Here is a 19,721-nt window from a genome sequence, read left to right as displayed (position 1 = left end):
GACTTCTTCCCACTCCCTTTTGAACATGAAAAATCGATGTTAGATGAGCTTTGTTGAATTTTGTATTTTTGGTGCTGTTTTGTATGTTTATTACTGTTAGTTTTTATTATTTTTTATGTTCAAATACACTCAAATCAAAAAAAAAAAAAAAAAAACTACATAATTTACAATGAGGTCAAGGTGTTAGCTAGGGAGCTTTCACCACTTTAAAAAAAAAAAAAAAAAAAAAAGGAATTTTCCTACAACTAGCATCTCACTCAACATTTCCGTCGTTCCAGAAGGCATAAAAAGAACACGCCCATCCCCCACGTTCCTTTCCCCTGGCTTTGTGTGTAGTAGTCAGATGGCCGTGATCTTACAAACGTCGGATTTGGCAAGTAGATTATTCTGAAAACACTGTTGAGAAGCAGCCTGCCGTGTCTTTCATGTGTTGTGCAAAACCTCATTACTGCTCATCCCAACCCAACTATGCCAGCAACAAAAATATTGGCATTGTTTCCAAGCCCTTTGAAATGATTTTGTGTCATGAGGAAAATAAAGACAACGTGGAGGTTGTAAGGTAGATAAACCAATGGTTTCAAAGTTATTTATTACTTTCACTGGCAAATATAAACCGCTGCCACACATTTGAAGTTGTTTCAGATGTCCAATTCCTAAAAGTCGAGTGCACGAAATGTCCTCCGTTAGGTTGATTTTGAACATACAGAAGAACGGAGCCGCCATCGAAGAAAGGCAGCGTCAGGTGACGATGACATCATGGCGCAATGATGATGATGATGAGTGTGTTTGTGTTAATGCATGACAGCACGCCTCAAAACAATTCACCGTACATTTCAACAGATCATATTCAAACATGTAGTACTTTTTTTTGTTGGGTTTTTTACATTTTAGATCAGTTTAAGGCAATACTAGCCACAAATGAAAAAAAAAACTTACAAACGTGATCCATCAGTGCCGAAAGCTGTAGCTTAAACAACTGGTTGTTCTTTAGAGACGCAACATCTTGCCTCTTGGCAGGCGTTGACAGCACCGGGGTCCGAAACTCTCCATCCGCCACCGACCTGCCTGGCATGAACCACAACCGCAAGTTCGGCACGTGCTGGTGTGTGGGTGGGGGGGAGCGGGGGGGGGGGGGGGGGGGGGGGGGTCAGGCTCACACGTGCAGATTGGCGGAAGACAAGGAAAGTAGTCTCTCTTTAAAATGATCTGCCATTATTACTAGGGATGGGCGAGTACCGATACCTGGTATCGGGCCGATACCGGCCTTTTTTTCAAGTACTCGAGACGCAGACGAGTGCAAGCGAGCGATGGCAGAGGGTGAAGACGTTCAGTGAGTCCTCCTTGCCTGTAAGTGGCGCTAGCTTGCAGCAGTTTTTCGCCAAAACTTCACCGGTTTGGAAATGCTTCAAAATTGTGAATCTTAAACTAAAAGAGCATTTTTGTGTTTTATTCTGAGCGTAAAGACTATTGAAGAGTGACTGTGCTGTTTTTTTTTGTGTCAAAATTAAAGGAAATATATTTGTTTAAAAATATCTTTTAGTGATTTTTTTTATTTGTCAAAATGTACGACTGGTATCTGCAGTTGGTATCAGTATCGGTGAGTACTGAGGGTCTGAGTATCGGTATCGGTCTGAAAAAAAAGTGGTATCGAACATCCCTAATTATTACTATAGTGGTATCGGTTCTTGGTATCTTTATTTGTGACGACTCGAGAGTTGAATTCCCACGTTAATAACGAACATCCCTAGTCTCGACTTTATCGAGATGCACACAATCAATTGTCCAGGTTTGAGATGCGCCAACGACACGCACGCGTCAGTGAATACCCAACTTGAACGCATCCCTTCACAATCCTTTTCACAACATCGCTACACGGTTCCTCGACGAGGGTTACGTTGACAAAAAAATAAGCAGCATTCCACACTCAGAAAACTAAAATCTATTTTTGTGATTTTGTTCTTTTTTTTTTTTAAGATACATTTTTTGGTGGTCCATCTTCATGCTTGAACTGTGATCTAAGTGGTGGAGTGACTCGCTGGTTGCAAGATGGTGGACATCTACATTCAAAACAAACCGCAATCCTCTCCGTGTGCGTCTTCCTGACCAAACAAGGAGATGAAATACAGATTTTTTTTTTTGTTGCTCCTTGCCACACTACTTCTATTGCCACCACCTTTCCTGTTTTATAACATTTCAATTCATTTTTTTTTTTTTGCCTTGTATTGAAGAACAGAAAAGCACCGTCAACCACAGGGTAACATTTCATCTTTCTAAGAGCTCTGTGGCAAAACTTCCCAACAGACACGAAGCCTTGAGGCACAAAAGACGTTTTTCTAAATATTCTATGGATCGATCGACTATAATCTTGACTGTGCAAACAAACTACACACGTGAAACCCTCAATAAAACTTCACGAGAAGAACAAAGGCTATGTCGAACTCATTAAATATATATTTATATTCATCTCTAGCTTGATCAGATCTAATAAATACTTCTGATAGACTTTTGTAAACTATTTACATTACAGTAGACTTTTTTTTTTTTTCAAAAACAATAAATAGCTATCAAGGCAAGACAAACGAGAGGGTCTTTCAGGCATTAACACAGAATTGAGTCTTCTGTTGGTTGGTACGCGCAGGAAAACGTAAAGCCGACATTTTGTTTTAGGGCGACTTTCCTTTTCGTACGCTGATGGCAGGAACGTTTACTAACAAAAGGAAAAGAACGCTCTTCACTTGCCTGTCTCTCTCTCGACATAGTGGAATGTTCGTCAGCCTCTCGACTGCTCTCAGTAGGTAGACTTTCCCATTCCAAGTAACACCCGGACAGGAAGAAGTAGAAATTGAAAACCGACAGGCGACGACTGTCATTTCCAGGTTCCGACGTAACCGCGGATGGTTACATTGCGCAGGTCAGTGATGAGGTCGATGCGCGGCATTTCCTACGCCTGTTGTTCCAAAATGAGCGGGGTGACTACAGTTGGTAAATTTCGCTTGAAAAAAAAAAACACACCGACGGGACTAAAGATAAAACAAAAGTCATTTGTTTAATTAATTATTAATTGCTGAATGACACCCAATTGATACGATGTTACGTTTTGAGCAATACACACATGCATGCAATTGCGTACGTCAGAAGTGTCCAAACTACGGCTCAGGGGCCATTTGCGGCCCGCCGTCCAATTTTCAGTGGCCCGCGACATATGCTAAAAATGGCATTTGACTCGGTTCAAATAAAATAAAAACAAAAATGTTTGGAGATGGTCAAAGTAAGAAGGGAGGGTGTCGAAAAACACAGGTGCTATTCAAGTTTATTTTAGTTCACTAAAATTAACGAAAAAAACATCAAATTAAAAAAAACAATTTCGTTAACAAAAAATAACATAAAAATGAAGATGCTTTATTTAACTAACTGAAACTACATTTTATGTTTACAAAACTAACTAAAATAAAACAAAAAAAAAGATTGCGCACAAGTAATACACATGAAAAAAAACTAAAACTAATACTGAAACTAACTAAACCTAAGCATTTATTGAAGAACTAAAACAAATAAAAAACTAACAGAACCACCCTGAAAACCAATTAAAACTAACTAAAAAAAAACAAAAACTCAAAACTAAATAAAAACTAAAATGAAAAATTCCAAAACTATAATAACCCTACTACCATATTACAAATAAATTGGTTTATATACTGTAGCATTTTTCTAACTATGCAAAAGCACAAATAAATTATTTGTACAATTTTTATTACTAAACACAATTTCTCTTCATAACATTATGTGGCCCTTGCGTCCTTCTGATTTTCTGTATGTGGCCCTCAAATGAAAAAGTTTGGACACCCCTGGCGTACATGCATTTAATCAATGTTTGCAAATGACATTCAGATCATAAAATGCGTTAATGTCAAAATATTACGGTATTTTGTATTTATTTTATATTAGGCGAATATGCAAGTAACTTAGCTGATTAGTCAAAATTAAAAAGTATGATTAATCGTATTAGAAATTGTAATCGTTTGACAGCACTAGTTTTAACGCTCTATAAAGCAATCCGATGTCAACTATTAAGAATGACGCCGACTCGCCGGTGCACCAGAAAACACCGCAACGATCACGACAATCTTCCTGCCTCCAAGCATGCTTAGGACCGCCCCCTCATTTAAATGACATTTCATGACGCATTTCATGCTTACAGAGTCTGCGGCTTAAAATATGAGAGCAGAGCCTTTCGATTTATTGGTTATATTGACATCTATTTATGTATTTATTTTTATATTTCTTTTTTTTTTTTTAAATCGTACTTTGAGTGGTTTTTATTTACATTTATTTTTTTGTTATTAATGTTTTAATGATATTTTTTTTTTTTATCCGTTTTTATTTTCACTTTTATTTATTTTATTTTGGCATTTTTGGTCCTTCATACCAGACGCTCTGGCAACAGCATGGATATTACAATGGTACGTTCTACACCAATCAGAAAGCGCATACAGACACTCGGCTACGTCCCCACTTTCGCCCGTCAGATTGGTGCATAGAGGCCCTTAAGAACCACCTTTGAGATGGTACTGAAAAGCGGTTCCATTGTAACCGCTCGGCCCTGAAAAGCAACCACTCGGGGGGAGGGGCCAAGCAAGGCCATCTCGGGCTAATGGAAAAGCAGCGATAATAGACATACATAAACACATGAAAAACACCACAGTCGTCAGAGAGTGGCAGAAATCGTCGGCCCCAAACGCTCAGGTGTGCACTAAAAAACGTCAAGGTGAAGATGCCTCGCGAGTGAGGCTCATATTGCTGTTGCGTTCCCTTTGAAACATTTTTCAACACCTTACAGATGACTTCTGAAGTACGAAAGGTAAGGGGAGTTCCATTTTCAATCGATGTCTGGAAAAAGGTTGACATGTTTAAAAAACAGATGACTAACTGTGGTGAGCCTGGCGGGGGGAAAAAAAAAAAAAAAAAAAAAAAGGGCCTCTTGTTGGGCACATCTTATGGAGCACCGTCTTCAAAAAAAAAAAAAAAAGCAATGATGGAGTGCGTGCGTGTTGGTGAAATCTCATAAGTGCTTCCAATACCTCTTCACACATACAAAAAGAGGCAGTGAGATATTTTAAAGCAGTGGTGTCCAAACTACGGCCCGGGGGCCATTTGCGGCCCGCCATACATTTTTTGGCGGCCCGCGGCAAATGCTAAAAATAATTTTTCAATGCTGTTAAAAAAAAAAAAAAAAGGTGGATTAAACATTTCTAGCTATGCAAAGACACAGATTTGCAGCTAATAATTCAGTCTCAGAAACTAACTAACTGCACATTATATCAACAATTTATAATTGCTTCATTAATTTTTTACCATGTTTAACTCATTCACTGCCATTGACGGAAAAAGGCGTCAAATGATGCATTTTTTTTTGTTGCTGGTCTGGCAATGAATGTGTTAATAAATAACAAATAAATAATAAATTTTAAAAAAAATCAAAGTGGCCCTTGCAGCCTTTTATTTTTCTGGATGTGGCCCTCAGAGGAAAAAGTTTGGACACCCCTGTTTTAAAGGAACATTCTCCGGTTGAAATTTGCATTTGTGACGGACGGAGGGACAAGTAAGGGGGGGACCCGACGCGACGAGGCGCTCGGTCCGGATGACAAGTCAGGTGGGGGGAGGGGGTGGGGTTATTTGAGGTGGATGGACGATCAGGGAGTGGCGACACATTCTTGGAAAGGGATTCGAGTGGGCGGGGATAAGGACCCGTGACGTTTATAGGCCGCAGGCCGGCTGCTTGGCCCTCTCCTGAGTGTCCTGCAGGCGCCGCAGGCTGGCGCTGGCGTAGCCCTCATCGCTACAGCTGCTGCGCAGGCTGCCCCGCTCGTCACCTGAGTCGCTCACGCTGCTGGTGCTCCACTCCAGATCACCCAGCAGGTAGTCCGTTCCCTCCACGTCCACATCCAGGTCCTCTGTGGGCAACAGGCAACAAATAGCAGTCGCTAAAAAACCCAACAATGCGACCATGTCAGCAAAATTATTTCCTCCCACTTATTTTATGCATAAAATAGTTAGAAATGACATTAAGTCTGTCGACAGTTTGCTGATAAAAGGCGAAAGGCTTGCAAAACAAGCAGATCCGATGTTTTTAATCGCCCGCCATTCATTTTCAAGTACCTGCTGCGCACTTCGTGCTTGCTACACGCCCACGCAAGTCATGGCTGAATGGTGACAATGCATCTGCGTCTTGTGCAAAGCTGAAACTTTGCTTCACCTGCAAACCTTGGAGGAGTTAAAGCAGGGGCGACCAAACTACGGCCCGGGGGCCATTTGTGGCCCGCCGTCCATTTTTTTAGTGGCCCGCGACAGATGCTAAAAATGGCATTTGACTCAGTTCAAATAAAATAAAAACAAAAATGTTTGGAGATGGTCAAAGTAAGAAGGGAGGGTGTCAAAAAACACAGGTGCTATTAAAGGTTATTTCAGTTAACTAAAACTAACGAAAAAAACTAAAATTCAAAAAACAATTTCATTAATGAAATAAAATAAAAACAAAGATTCTTTTTAAAAAACGAAAACTAACTGAAACTACATTTTATGTTTACAAAACTAACTAAAATAAAACTAACTATAATTATAGCAAAAATGTCCTTCGTTTTAGTCTTTGGTACTTAATTTAATGCATGAGCCTTTGGGGATGATTTTAAATGTGATTTTTAGTAGATTTATTTTGATATAAACCGGAATAATGACGTCACGCCCATGGTGTTATTTAAAATAATGTGCACAAGTAATACACGTAAAAAAAAAACTAAAACTAATACTGAAACTAACTAAACTAAAATTAACCATTTATTAAAGAACTAAATCTAATAAAAAAAACTAACACAACCTCCGTGAAAACCAATTAAAACTAACTAAATAAAAAATAAAAAACTCAAAACAAAATAAAAACTAAAACGAAAAATTCCAAAACTATAATAACCCTACTGCCATATTACAAATAAATTGGTTTATATACTGTAGCATTTTTTATAAATGTGCAAAAGCGCAAATAAATTATTTGTACAATTTTTAGGACTAAACACAATTTCTCTTCATAACATGATGTGGCCCTTGCGTCCCTTCTGAGTTTCTGTATGTGGCCCTCAAATGAAAAAGTTTGGACACCCCTGGTGTAACGTTTATTATCTGCATGATTTATTTATTACTGTTAAGTTCTGGCATGTGCACGTAGGTCGTTTGATTTTCCGTCACTTGAAATGTCCATGAAATTGTAAACAGAGAACCCGATCGCATTTGACACCTTTTACGGGAAACAAAGAAAGAAATGAATAAAGAAGGGAAGTGCATGAGCAAACCTTGGTCAGAATCGGACTTGTCAGAGGACATGGTGGAGCCAGTGCTGTCCATGCGGATTCTCACCACGCCGAGCTGCTCCAGACGCCTTCTCAGGTGTCTCTGCTCTCTCTGTAACTGTTCTAAGGTGTGCTGGGCTCTTCTGTCACTCTCCTCCAATTTCTGCACGGTGAAAAAGATGATATGGTTTTTATAGAGCACTTCAGGGTTTACATATCAGAACTGCACCGTGCTTAAACCGGATTAAGGGAATAACTTTTTTTATTCATGATGTCATTTTATGATCCATAAAACGCTTGAAGAGCAACGTTTAGATAAGCAAAACAACGACCACGCCCACCTTGATGTGATCTTTGGCCTTCATCAGCAGGCTCAGGGTTGTGTGCCTGTTGGCATCTGGACCCAAAGGAACCAACGATTTCAGTCGCTCTAAACACAGTCGGAGATGTGCCCGTCTGAAAGCAACGGGGGAGAAAAATGAGGGCAGGGGCTCATATGATCGGATTTTGAATGCCAAGAAATAGGGGTGTTCAAAAAAAAAAAATCGATTCGGCAAAATATCGCAATATTACATCACCGCAATTCTCGAATTGATTCAAAAGGCGGCCGAATCGATTTTTAAATATTCAACAAAATGTCTTACTTAGGGTTAGGATTCACACATTAATCATGGAAAAATGTTACATTAATTCATGGAACATTAAGCCTTAATATTTTATTTCAATTATTATTATTTTTACAACCTGTTTGTTAACTCATTCACTGGCAGCCATTTTCACAGAAACAATCCCGTTCGCTCCCAGCTGTTTTACTGAATTTTGACAGATTTTGCAAGGCCCACAGAATATTGTGTTCAATTGCTATAAAAGCATGGAACCTATCAAAAGAAAGATTAAAGTCTCTTCTTTCATCAGGAAAAAAAAAGTATGTTTCTATCTGTTTCCGTTTTGCAGCAATTAGCATTAGAAGAGAGCTAAGTTTCATCAGTTTTCACAAATTTATTTGTAAGTAATTTAGCTTTTTTTCTACATGGCTCTGGTTGATTTCCTTTGCTCTGCTGCCACCTGCTGGCCGTTTGTGTAATAACTACCATTTCTGCAACCGTTCTTTGCAGTTGAGAGGCTGCATCAAAGCCTTCTGTATGCTTTAGCATAAAAACCAAAAAAACCAAAAAAACGTATAAATACGTCTTTGGGACACTTAGAACATTTAAAAAAAACGTATTTACACGTTATTGGGAGCAAATGAGTTAAATACAGTGGCACAGTTATGGCTGAAGTGTCTGAAAAATAAATAATACATTTTCATACAAATCTTACAGTGTACATGTACAAGTTTACTGGTCAGTATTTTCTAAATTTGAGTTAAAAAAAAAATCGCAACAATCAAAATATAAATTCGTATCGGGATTAATCAGTATCAAATCAAATCGTGACCTATGAATCGTAATACGAATCGAATCGTCAGGTACTAAGCAAAATTCACACCCCTACCAAGAAACTAATGTTTGAGGCTACAAAAAAATGTAGGCCTACTTGAAAAAAATTGGAATAATTGCTTCTAGAATTCTGATGTAAACTGAACAATTACATTGTGCAAATATCTGCTCCATACTTTAGTCTACAAAAAAAACAAAAACGTAATGCTGCAACTAAACTGCAAATTTATGCTAACTAGACCTTTACAAAGTTGTTAATAGACTATTAACATTCATAACCCAACAATACTAATTCTATCAGCTATGCAACATGTGAAAAAGTCAAACGATTAATCTCCCTATCTGACCTATGACGCCTTTTTCAAACATTTACATCCATCTCTCCGTTCTCCATCACGCTCAACTGGCAGTTGTGGTTGGTTGCTAAGGTCTGGCGGGTGTTTGAGACCGACTGACCGCCGGCTGTTACGCAACACACACCTCCGTCTGCAGCCTCACAAAAGTGTGTGCGCGCGCCAGTGTGCATACGTGGGCGGCGGGAGCGTGTGTACGTCAGACTTCTTCAAAGAGTTTACCGTGCAAAATGCTTTTTTTTTTTCTGCATCCCAAGGCCGGATGAGCTGCTAATTTAACGGCTGCTAGGTGAGCTTCACTGCCGGATTATAATGGCACCGAATACACACTAGGAAATGTGATTGTGGATTCAGTGCTGAACACAATAAACTAAGCTTAAGCAAGCATATGCAAAGTAGCACATACTGTATAGTAATCGTATTCTATGAACGAAGCCAGCTCTTTTTCACATCTGGCTTCCAAAGTGCAAAGGTCATTACATAACACGCAAATGCTCTCGCCTGCCTTGTGATATAACACGGCGAGGCCAACGTTTGTTAACACTGTCCAGACACTCGTGTCCAAGTTACTGACAAAAAAAAAAAGAAAGGGGAGTGACTGTTTCGACTCAACTCAACTCAGGTTATTCTAGATAAGTGCCAAAAGGGCACTGTCAATAGGTGAGTATACTGTATGAAGCAGGGGTGTCCAAACTTTTTCCTCTGAGAGCCACATCCAGAAAAATAGAAAGCTGCAAGGGCCACTTTGATTTCCATTTTTATTTTATTTATTTTTTATTTGTTAACACATTCATTTCCAGACCAGCAAAAAAAAATACATCATTTGACGTCTTTTTCCGTCAATGGCAGTGAATGAGTTAAACATGGTAAAAATCAATGAAGCAATTATAAATTGTTGATATAATGTACAGTTACTTATTGAAAACTGCTAACAGTCACAAGGCAAATAGTGACCCGTGTGCCACTATAATAGATTCGTCTCTCCACTGAGCAGCAGCTGAATCCCAACTTGACATTCTGAACCACAACAGGAACAATCGGTCGTCAACTGACCAAACTTAAGAACCATTCATCTAATGTGATGTTTTCACAAATTGGACCTTGACACTAAGCAACAAGTGGATGAAACTATTTTTATTTCTGAGACTGAATTATTAGCTGCAAATTTGTGTCTTTGCATAGCTAGAAATGTTTAATCCACCCTCTCTTTTTTTTTTTTTTTTTTTATAATTATACAGCACTGAAAAATTATTTTTAGTATTTGCCGCGGGCCTCCAAAAAATGTATGGCGGGCCGCAAATGGCCCCCGGGCCGGAGTTTGGACACCCCTGGTATAAACATACAGACAAGAGCGATAGATCTGTGACATAGCATCTCCTTGAAAACAGAACTATTCCTCGCAACCCAAATTGATTTCTCTTTCATTAGCCCCAGACTGGCTGCAAACTACAACTAGGTCAGCATGGTGCACTCAGCACGCCAGTAAATAAATAAATCATCCTTCCGGCTTCACTCTCGCCCCTCTCTCACTCTTTTTTTTTTTTTAAAGATACAATGTCAGGATAGGCATAATATATCCATCCATTTTCTTGGCCGCTTATTCCTCACAAGGGTCGCGGGGGGTGCTGGCGCCTATCTCAGCTGGCTCTGGGCAGTAGGCGGGGGACACCCTGGACTGGTTGCCAACCAATCGCAGGGCACACAGAGACGAACAACCATCCACACTCACACGCACACGCACACCTAGGGACAATTCGGAACGTCCAATTAATTGGAGACCGGAGTACCCGGAGAAGACCCACGCGGGCACGGGGAGAACATGCAAACTCCACCCAGGAAGGCCGGAGCCTGGACTCGAACCGGAGTCCTCAGAACTGGGAGGCGGACGTGCTAACCACTCGACCACATATTTTTTGCCAATTCATTGATCATTGAGAAATATAACCATAATGTCTGACAGCTGTTTCAACTAATTATTGGGTCTCAGCTTTTCTCTATCACATTTTTGAGCTGTAGGATTCTTGTTTTCTTAAAATAAATAAATAAATAAATTAGAGGTGTCAAAATTAGTGCATTAATTTTGAGTTAATTTAAAGTTCCTTTAATGCCACTAATTTTTTTAACGCACGATTAATGACCGCCCCTTACTTGGAAAGTAACAATTCCACTGGTAACGCAGCAGAGACATCCAGTCAAAATTTAGCAGTAATGCATTTATTAATAATACATATATTTGTGTAGACTGGGGTCAAGTTGTATTTTTGCAATTTAAAAAAAGAATTTCACGTTACTTCATGTTAAAGATTGGATTGCTATTATTATGAAAGGAAAAATTCATTGTAACCATGCCATCTAGTGGCAGAAAAATGACCAACACAAACCAATATCACACTCTTGTTTTTTTTTTCATTTTAATTCCAATTTATGAATTATGAAATTGCTGTATCAATGACTAAAAGATGCAACTATATTTTTATTAGTTTAATTTTACTTTATCTATTCTTTACTATTATTATTCGATTCTATCCTACTAATTTAATTTTAGTTTAATAGTTTTTTCTGTTTTTGTTGAGTATGAAAACTTAAAAAAAAATAATGTCTTAATTTCTTGTTCATTAAGAACAGAAATAAAAGTTGTGATTAATCGTGAATTAACTATTGAAGTCATGCGATTAATTGCGATTAAAAATTTTAATCGCCTGACACCCCTAAAATAAATATGTGGCATGTGTGGCACGTGTAAATAAAACACTATAAGAAGGAATAGTTCTGAGATTTGAGACAAAAAAAATAATTCCATAAAATGAAATACAACTTACAATGGTATGCTCATGGTTGCAAGGTTATGAGAAAAGGTCGCAAAAATCCTCTTAATTCCTACTATGCTAGCTTTCTGTTTGCAGATATTGATTTATACTGGCCTATTGAGGAGCTGCACTGTTTCGAATTGTGACAGTACTGCGGGTGTTGAGAAACCTGTTTCCTGCACATCTCTCTCTCTCTAAAAAAAAAAAAAAAAAAAAAAAAAAATGCATTAGACAACTGGTTGCCCTGCGATTGGCTGGCAACCAGTCCAGGGTGTCCACCGGCTACTGCCCAGAGGCAGCTGAGATAGGCGCCAGCACCTCCCGCGCCCCTTGTGAGGAATAAGCGGTCAAGAAAATGGATGGATGGATGGATGGATAGACAACTGGTGTCCACACTACATCCCAGGGGCCATTTGTGGCTCGCCATCCATTTTTCAAGTGGTCCATGACGTGCTAAAAATAGCATTTGACACAGTGTTTAAAAAAAAAAAAAAAAAAAAAAAAAGGTTTGGAGATGAGAGGGTGTTGAAAAAAAATAGGTGCTACTATTACACATAAATTGGATTTATAAAGTGGCATTTTTCTAGGCAGGCAAAAACAAAAATTATCTATGCTATTTTTTTTTTTCATAACATTACGTGGCCCTTGCATCCTTCAGATTTTTTTTTTATGTGGCCCTCAGACGAAAGTTTGGACACATATGGGAGAAGAAAAAATGGATGTTCTCGTGGATTGAGCGACAGCACATTGTTTGTGTGCATTATCGGTTTACACAAGACATTTGAAATTGATTGATGTTTACATACCTGTTTTTCTCCATTTCATTGTGTGTCGACCTGTGGAGAAAAAAGCAAAACATGAGCAACCAAACACAACAGGGTAACCCTCGTCGTGTGCAATTACTGCAGTCGAACTGCATACTGTGGGGGTGTGAGAAAAGAAAGCGAGTGAGAAAAAGCTGCTGTGTGGGAGGTTGTGGTAGTCAGAGGGGGTTGACGTGAGTTTCAAGGAAAATGCACACATGGAAGACTGGATTTTGCACAGCCTGCAGTTCATTCTGCAGAGGAAACATGCGTTGTTGTTTTTTTTAAAAGGCTGTGCTTGAACATGTAAGGATGTGGGCAAGTGGTAAACATAGTAACAGTATCCAGAAACATTTAGCAGGACTATGCTCCTTTGTATTTCCGGATAATCCAACTCTGTTGGAGGAGAAGGTGCCAAAGAGAAGCGAGAAACAAGATGAAATTCCAGCTTTACTTGGAGATTATAAAATTTGTCTAATCAGTGTATATGTATGTATGTGTGAATGAGTAACTCATTCACTGCCATTGACGGAAAAAGACGTCAAATGATGCATTTTTTGCTGGTCTGGCAATGAATGTGTTAATAAATAACAAATAAATAATAAATAAAAAAAAAAAAAAATCAAAGTGGCCCTTGCAGCTTTCTATTTTTCTGGATGTGGCCCTCAGAGGAAAAAGTTTGGACACCCCTACACGACTACCTCAAGCACACACCCTGATCCGAATGCTCCCTGCGCACACTCTGCCAATAATGAGAGCGCCACTGCCCCCTAATGTAGTGGAGGTGCAATTGCACTTTATTCTAGGACAGTAAAAAAAAAATAAAAAAATAAAAAAAAATAAAAAAGCATGTTCCCCGAGGTCAAACGCACCCCCCTTGATGGAGCCTCGCGCCCCCTTGGGGGGGGGTGGGGGGTGGGGGGGGTGGGGGGGGGGGGGACTATTTGAGAAGCACTGTTTAACCCAATGTCTAAAATTAGCCTCTGCTCGCTCATCTCAGGGGATTCTAACTTGCATGGGCATATGCACACAAAATGTTTTTTTGTTTTTTTTATCACCTTTAATATCTAGATAGAGTTTAGTCTAAAGGGAGGGCTTTACTACCGCCACCTGAGAGTGGAACTTTTTGTTCGTTGCGTGCGTGCACGCGCCACTGGGGGTATCATCTTTAGGTGCGCTTAACTGCACTGACCCCCCTCCAATGGAATAGGAATTCCTACAGAGTGTAAACAGCCGCTTGTGACATAACAGTGCTGGCAGAAGAAGCATAGCACTCATTCAGACTTGATTGCAGTATCTGACCCATCTGGTGTTCATTTCGTCAACAAAAAGTAAACAAAACATAATTTCATCAACACATTTTTCACCAGACTAAAACTAGACTGTACTTAAAACCCTCATTTATAAACAACAATTGGGACTAAATCAGTACGCATATCAGGGGTGTCCAAACTACGGCCCGGGGGCCATTTTGCGGCTCGCCGTCCATTTTTTAGTGGCCCGTGACATTTGCTAAAAATGGCGTTTGACTCAGTTCAGATAAAATAAAAACACAAATGTTTGGAGAGGGTCAAAATAAGACTGGAGGGTGTCGAAAAACACAGGTGCTATTAAAGGTTATTTTAGTTCACTAAAACTAACGAAAAAACAAAAATTAAACAACAATTTTGCTAACAAAATAAAACAAAAACGAAGATGCTTTTTTAAAAAAAAAAAAAAAAGAAAACTGAAACTACATTTTATGTTTACAAAACTAACTAAAATAAAACTATAATTGTAGCAAAAATGTCCTTCGGTTTAGTCTTTGGTAATTAATTTAATGCATGAGCCTTTGGTGATGATTTTAAATATGATTTTTAGTAGATTTATTTTGATATGAACCGGAATAATGACGTCGTGCCCATGGTGTTTTTTTTTTTTAATGTTGCTAACATAAATTTGCAATACAGTGCAATATCCTGGCAGCCAAGATGATGAAAAATAAGATGAACTTGTCCGGATGGCGAGCTATGCAAAGGATGTACAGTTTGCATAGTGCGACGCAGTTACAAAATGAGCGTGTGCACATGTGGGAGGTGGGGGAGGAATCTCTCTCTCTCTCTCCATCTATGTAATCAAGGAGCCGATGCTCTCTCTGCCAAGAGCGGGAACCGAGCAGGGAGGACACAAGAGAGGTGAGGGAGGTTACAGAGAAAGAAAGTGAGAGGGAGAGAGAGAGAAGGAAAAAAAAAAAAAAAAAGAGGAGAGACATGACGACGGAGGGGAAAGGCACTACAACTGACACATACGCACGCCCATCCCCCACAATTCACACGTCAAATCCATGGGAAAAAAAAAAAAGCAATGGACGAGCAAATATTAATATCGTTGCCTATGCCCTCAAGAAATCACTATGACACATCCAGGTTTTTAAAAAAAAAGAAAAAAAAGTCACATTCAATAATCAATAACAAGCGCAACTCAAATAGTCACGATTGGTAGATGCTGTGAAGATTACAAGATCTCGTGAATCAAAAACCACAACAAACTTATGAAAAAACATCATCCCGCATCTTTAACGTGCATTTCCACTATGTGCAGTTTTCTCCATAGAAGATCCTTCATTGAATGGAAAGACGATGTCGCAGCGGCAACATTTCTCTTCACTAGCAAATCACAGTAAAATGCCCCTGATTAATAATATTAAAAGTAGGGCTGGGAATCTTTGACTGTCTCACGATTTGATTCAATTACGATTTTTGGGTCTACGATTTGATTCAGAATCGATTTTCTAGCAGAAGTGTACCTAATAATGTGGCCAGACATTCTAAGCTACTGTTGTCATGGTAGCGTGGCAAGTTGTTTTCCATGTCTTTCTGTTGGCCACCGAGGCGCAAATCTAGACTCGAGGCCGGAGGTGCCCAAGTCCGGTCCTCGAGCGCCCCTTATCCAGCCTGTTTTCCTCATCTCCCTCCTCCAACACAGCTGAATCCAAGCTCATCAGCAAACTTTGCAGAAGCCTGATAGCGATCTTAACTCATTTGCTCCCAATAACGTATAAATAAGTTTTTGTTTAATGTTCTAAGTGTCCCAAAGACGTATTTATACGTTTTTTGTTTTTTTTATGCGAGGGCATACAGAAGGCTTTGATGCAGCCTCTCAACTGCAAAGAACGGTTGCAGAAATGGTAGTTATTACAGAAACGGCCAGCAGGTGGCAGCAGAGCAAAGGAGATCAACCAGGGCCATGTAGAAAAAAAGCTCAATTACTTACAATTTTAAATAGATTTGATGAAACTTAGCTCTCTTCTAATGTTAATTGCTGCAAAGGGAAACAGATAGAAACATACTTTTTTTTTCCCGATGAAACAAGAGACTTTAATCTTTCTTTTGATAGGTTCCATGCTTTTATAGCAATAGAACACAATATTCTGTGGGCCTTGCAAAATCAGTCAAAATCCAGTAAAACCGCCGGGAGCGAACGGGATTGCTTCTGTGAAAACGGCTGGGAGTAAATGAGTTAATTATGAATCAAGTGTGTTGGTGAAGAGAAACATGGAGTAAAAAAAAAAAGGCTGGATTGAGGCTCTCGAGGACCGGAGTTGGGCACCCCTGATCTAGGCTAATGGCTAACGATGAAAAAGCTATTACTCCTGCATGACCCAAGTCATGACACTGATTGGATTGATCTATAGAATCCGGACCACATGCAATGACTGTGCAGTAGAATATGCTCAAGTAGTCGTGTTGATTGAATTGTCAGGATTGCCTGTCGCTGAAATGTCTCCAGCAGTCACCTTGACTGACCCACTTCGCCTTAACAAGCGGTCAGTGGCCATCAGCTTGACACTTGTTTGCAGCTGTCACTGTGATTCCAATAAGTACAACACAAATCTTTCTTAAAATGTTTCTAGCAGAAGCCTGAACATTTTCACTGTTTGCAATTTTGAATCATGATGCTGCCACCACCATGCTACACTGTAGTATGGTGTTCTTTTTTATCTTTTTTTTATGATGAGCAGAGTTATGCTTGAGCCAAACATACCTTTTGAAATTACGACCAAAAAGTTCAACTTTGGTTTCATGGCTCATCACCAAAAGAACACCATACCTACAGTGAAGCACGGTTGCAGGAGCATCATGCTCCGGGGGTGGTTTTCATTTTTATTTGTGGTTAATCATGGGCAGTTTAAATGATGGCAGGTGATGGCAGATGGCATTCACCTATTTATAGATTTTTTTTCCACAATATTTGTTAGTTTTTGTTTTTTTTTTTGGTTTATTTTTGTTTTTTGTTTTTTTTTGTTTTTTTTTTACAATTTAAATGTATTCATTTTTTTATTTTTTATTTTTTTTATGGAAACTACACATATTGGAACTTTTTCAGAATATTTTTTGGTGTATTACCCCCCCCCCCCCCCAAAAAAAAAACAAACAAACAAAAAAACAAAAAAAACATACAAAAACTAAATAAATTTCAATGGCTGTCAATTATACACAGATATGCGCTATTGACAGGCCGGCCCAATCCCTGTTATCCATGAACAACGGGGGCCAACTGTATTGTTTTAAGATGTAATATCACCATTCATCACTAGATAGCAAATATCACTTAGGTGCACTTGCACCGTTTTTTTCCCCTGACCTATAAATACAATACGAGTAGGCCTAATAATGTGTTTTTTTTTCTTGTTTTTTTTTATGCACCAGAGCCCTTTTCCAGAGGTTGTGCGACAGGATTTAAGTATTTATTATTATTGTTTATAAGCTTTGTTGTTGAAGGCTGGATCGTTTATAAATGCATCGAGTATGAAATTCATTAAGATACGGTGATGAACTTTGGTTCAATTTTAAAAAAGCAGACAAAGGCATGTATTTTGCGCATATTTAAAATGGCATTTTTGTTATACAGCTGGTTAGGAAGTGCACGGTCTTATGTGGTCCCATGGTGGTACTGATTTATAAAAAAATAAAAAAATAAAATAAAAATAAAGCACCCTCACCATTTAAGTTGCCTGTGTTTGAATGTCACTGCAGTAAAGTGATAGAGAGAGACCATAATATGATGATAGGTGGTAACTGAAAAAGAATTGGGTGTGGAATGAGTTATTCACTGTGCAGGAACATTATGATGGGATGCTTTTTCCATAATAATAATAATAATAAAAAAATACATCCAACCCAGAGGTGATTAGTATTTACCTGCTACTTATGTTTTTCTTGCTTTTGCTCTTCCTTTTCAAACTTTCCCTCTCTCGACTGCTGATAAAGGGCGGCATGGAGGCATAGCCATGCTCAGCTTCTGCAAGCACATTAAAGATAACAACCATTTGGTCAAACAGTGTCCAAAAGCCAAATCCAGAAAGAGAAGAGCTCATTATGCTTGTTATCCTTTTGGCATTCATTTGACATATTTGAAGCTTAGGTAAAAACACAAAAGTATTTCAAGCCCTATATTTATACTGCATTTTCTCCCCACAACCTGGACAATGATGTCATCTTGAACTGGAATAAACCCCACTAGCAAACCACAACAGCAGGAAAGGAGGGGCTATCATAAAAACAATGTCTCTGGCCACACATCGCATATAATTTGTCATTAAAATAAAAATGAAAAACGTGTGCAATGCAATCGAAGAGGGACTTTAACCTTAAGCTTACAGTAATCGCATACACATGCATGAATTTAATATAAACATATTTCGAGGGTGAATGATACATACCACAATGCTTAGCAAAATACACAAAGAGATTAAAAGCACGGGCTCTTTTAGGTAAAATCTATTAAAGCAGAGATAAATGGATCGCTGTTGTTTTAACATGATAGGTGCACAAACAAGCCACATAAAGGGGGGAGGGGTGTCGCTGCATATTCCCAATGCATAAAATCCATAACAAACGAGAAATAAAATGATACTTTACCTCGTTCCCTGCGATCAAGATACTCGGCTGCTTCGATCAGCATCTGCACCATTCCGATAGCCGTCATGTTCAAAAAACAATAATCGCTGATATTTAAAAACAATAAAATAAATAAAATAAATCCTATGGGGGACCCCGTGGCTGTACACAACCTTCGCTTCGTCCACACAGTAGCCTTTTTTATTTCAAGGCAAGTGTTTGTCTCTCCGACGAAGTATCAACGGGTTGTAGAAAACTTAAAAAGTGCCACAAGACAAAGCAAGACACACTTGTTTTCTCCCCCTGATGCTGTTCCGACAATGTCAGCTGATGTGGTTCAGGTAGAGACTAGCTTTTAGCTGCTCTGGCTAACACTTTCAGTAGCAATGATGCTTGACTCTCAAATGTTAACCAAGTCGTTCGCTTTCCAGACACATTCACGTATCGCTTGGAAATTATTCGAGCAATGTTCTGTCATGAAAACGAGATCGGGAAAGTAAGAGCCAGTGACAATTTGCCAAATTAACGATGAAAGTTAGTCACGAGTTCCTCTATATGAGCGAGTCTGTCCCTGGTCTAAAAGCACAAAGTACTGGCCTCGTTAAGTGAGTTATGGAATAAACAAAAAACAAAAACGAGCTAGGTCTTTGTAAAAGTTCACCAGCCGATGTCATCCAACACTTCCAAGTTAAAAGCTAATTGTTGTGCTCGTTCGTCACACCAATGATCACGCGCCACACACGTTTTGCTAAAATGTAGAAAGCCACTAATATCGGAGTGCTAAATACTGTCTTGTCTTCCAGTGGCATATGTATACAGGATTTGGATGACAGCTAATTATTGTATTCCATGGAATACGTTTGCGTATGCTTAGATGTGATTGGTTATTGGCGATGGTAACTCAGACTCCTATTGGCCGTTGAATCTGTCAATCGTTAGAATGGCCCGGCGTCCAATGAAACGGAAGTCGGTGGTCAGCCATTTTGGTTCATATTACATGCCAACTTGTTTTTGCGTGGAGCCACAATGGAGGTTTTGTTTAGCGGAATACCCTGCTCCGTGCCGATTGGTTGAATTATATTAAACCCGACAATCATTGGTCC

At 39.1% G+C, this 19,721-nt stretch overlaps 1 protein-coding gene across 3 annotated transcripts; it reads right to left on the bottom strand.

Moving 5' to 3' along the window:
* Positions 1-552: 552 nt before the first annotated feature.
* Positions 553-19,433, bottom strand: mxd1 (MAX dimerization protein 1). 3 transcript variants are annotated; one of them, XR_013283494.1, is made up of 7 exons: positions 18,640-19,433; positions 17,920-18,019; positions 12,743-12,772; positions 7,679-7,793; positions 7,341-7,500; positions 2,736-5,951; positions 553-1,061 (listed from the first exon to the last, which is right to left on the bottom strand). XR_013283494.1 is itself a non-coding variant. In XM_077521131.1 (6 exons), the coding sequence occupies exons 1-6, from the start codon at positions 18,704-18,706 to the stop codon at positions 5,755-5,757; spliced, it is 669 nt and encodes a 222-aa protein (XP_077377257.1). In that variant the 5' UTR covers positions 18,707-19,433; the 3' UTR covers positions 1,952-5,754. The 3 variants fall into 3 exon arrangements, 1 of the variants encoding a protein (XP_077377257.1); XR_013283495.1 differs by having other exon boundaries at positions 553-1,099; positions 2,740-5,951; XM_077521131.1 differs by lacking the exon at positions 553-1,061 and having other exon boundaries at positions 1,952-5,951.
* Positions 19,434-19,721: the final 288 nt, after the last annotated feature.

This window comes from Festucalex cinctus, chromosome 5 (assembly GCF_051991245.1).
Source record: "Festucalex cinctus isolate MCC-2025b chromosome 5, RoL_Fcin_1.0, whole genome shotgun sequence".
Taxonomy (NCBI): Eukaryota; Metazoa; Chordata; class Actinopteri; order Syngnathiformes; family Syngnathidae; genus Festucalex; species Festucalex cinctus.
Note: the sequence above shows the minus strand (reverse complement) of the source record. Positions and strands in the feature narration are given on the sequence as shown.

What these genes read in the sequence shown, in the direction of transcription:
- mxd1 (XM_077521131.1), bottom strand. Translation starts at nt 18,706, where the DNA reads ATGACGGCTATCGGAATGGTGCAGATGCTGATCGAAGCAGCCGAGTAT. An exon ending in TCTTGATCGCAGGGAACGAG is followed by an intron (nt 18,020 to 18,639) that starts GTAAAGTATCAT and finishes ATGTGCTTGCAG; the next exon opens with AAGCTGAGCATGGCTATGCC. An exon ending in AAGAAAAACATAAGTAGCAG is followed by an intron (nt 12,773 to 17,919) that starts GTAAATACTAAT and finishes TTTTCTCCACAG; the next exon opens with GTCGACACACAATGAAATGG.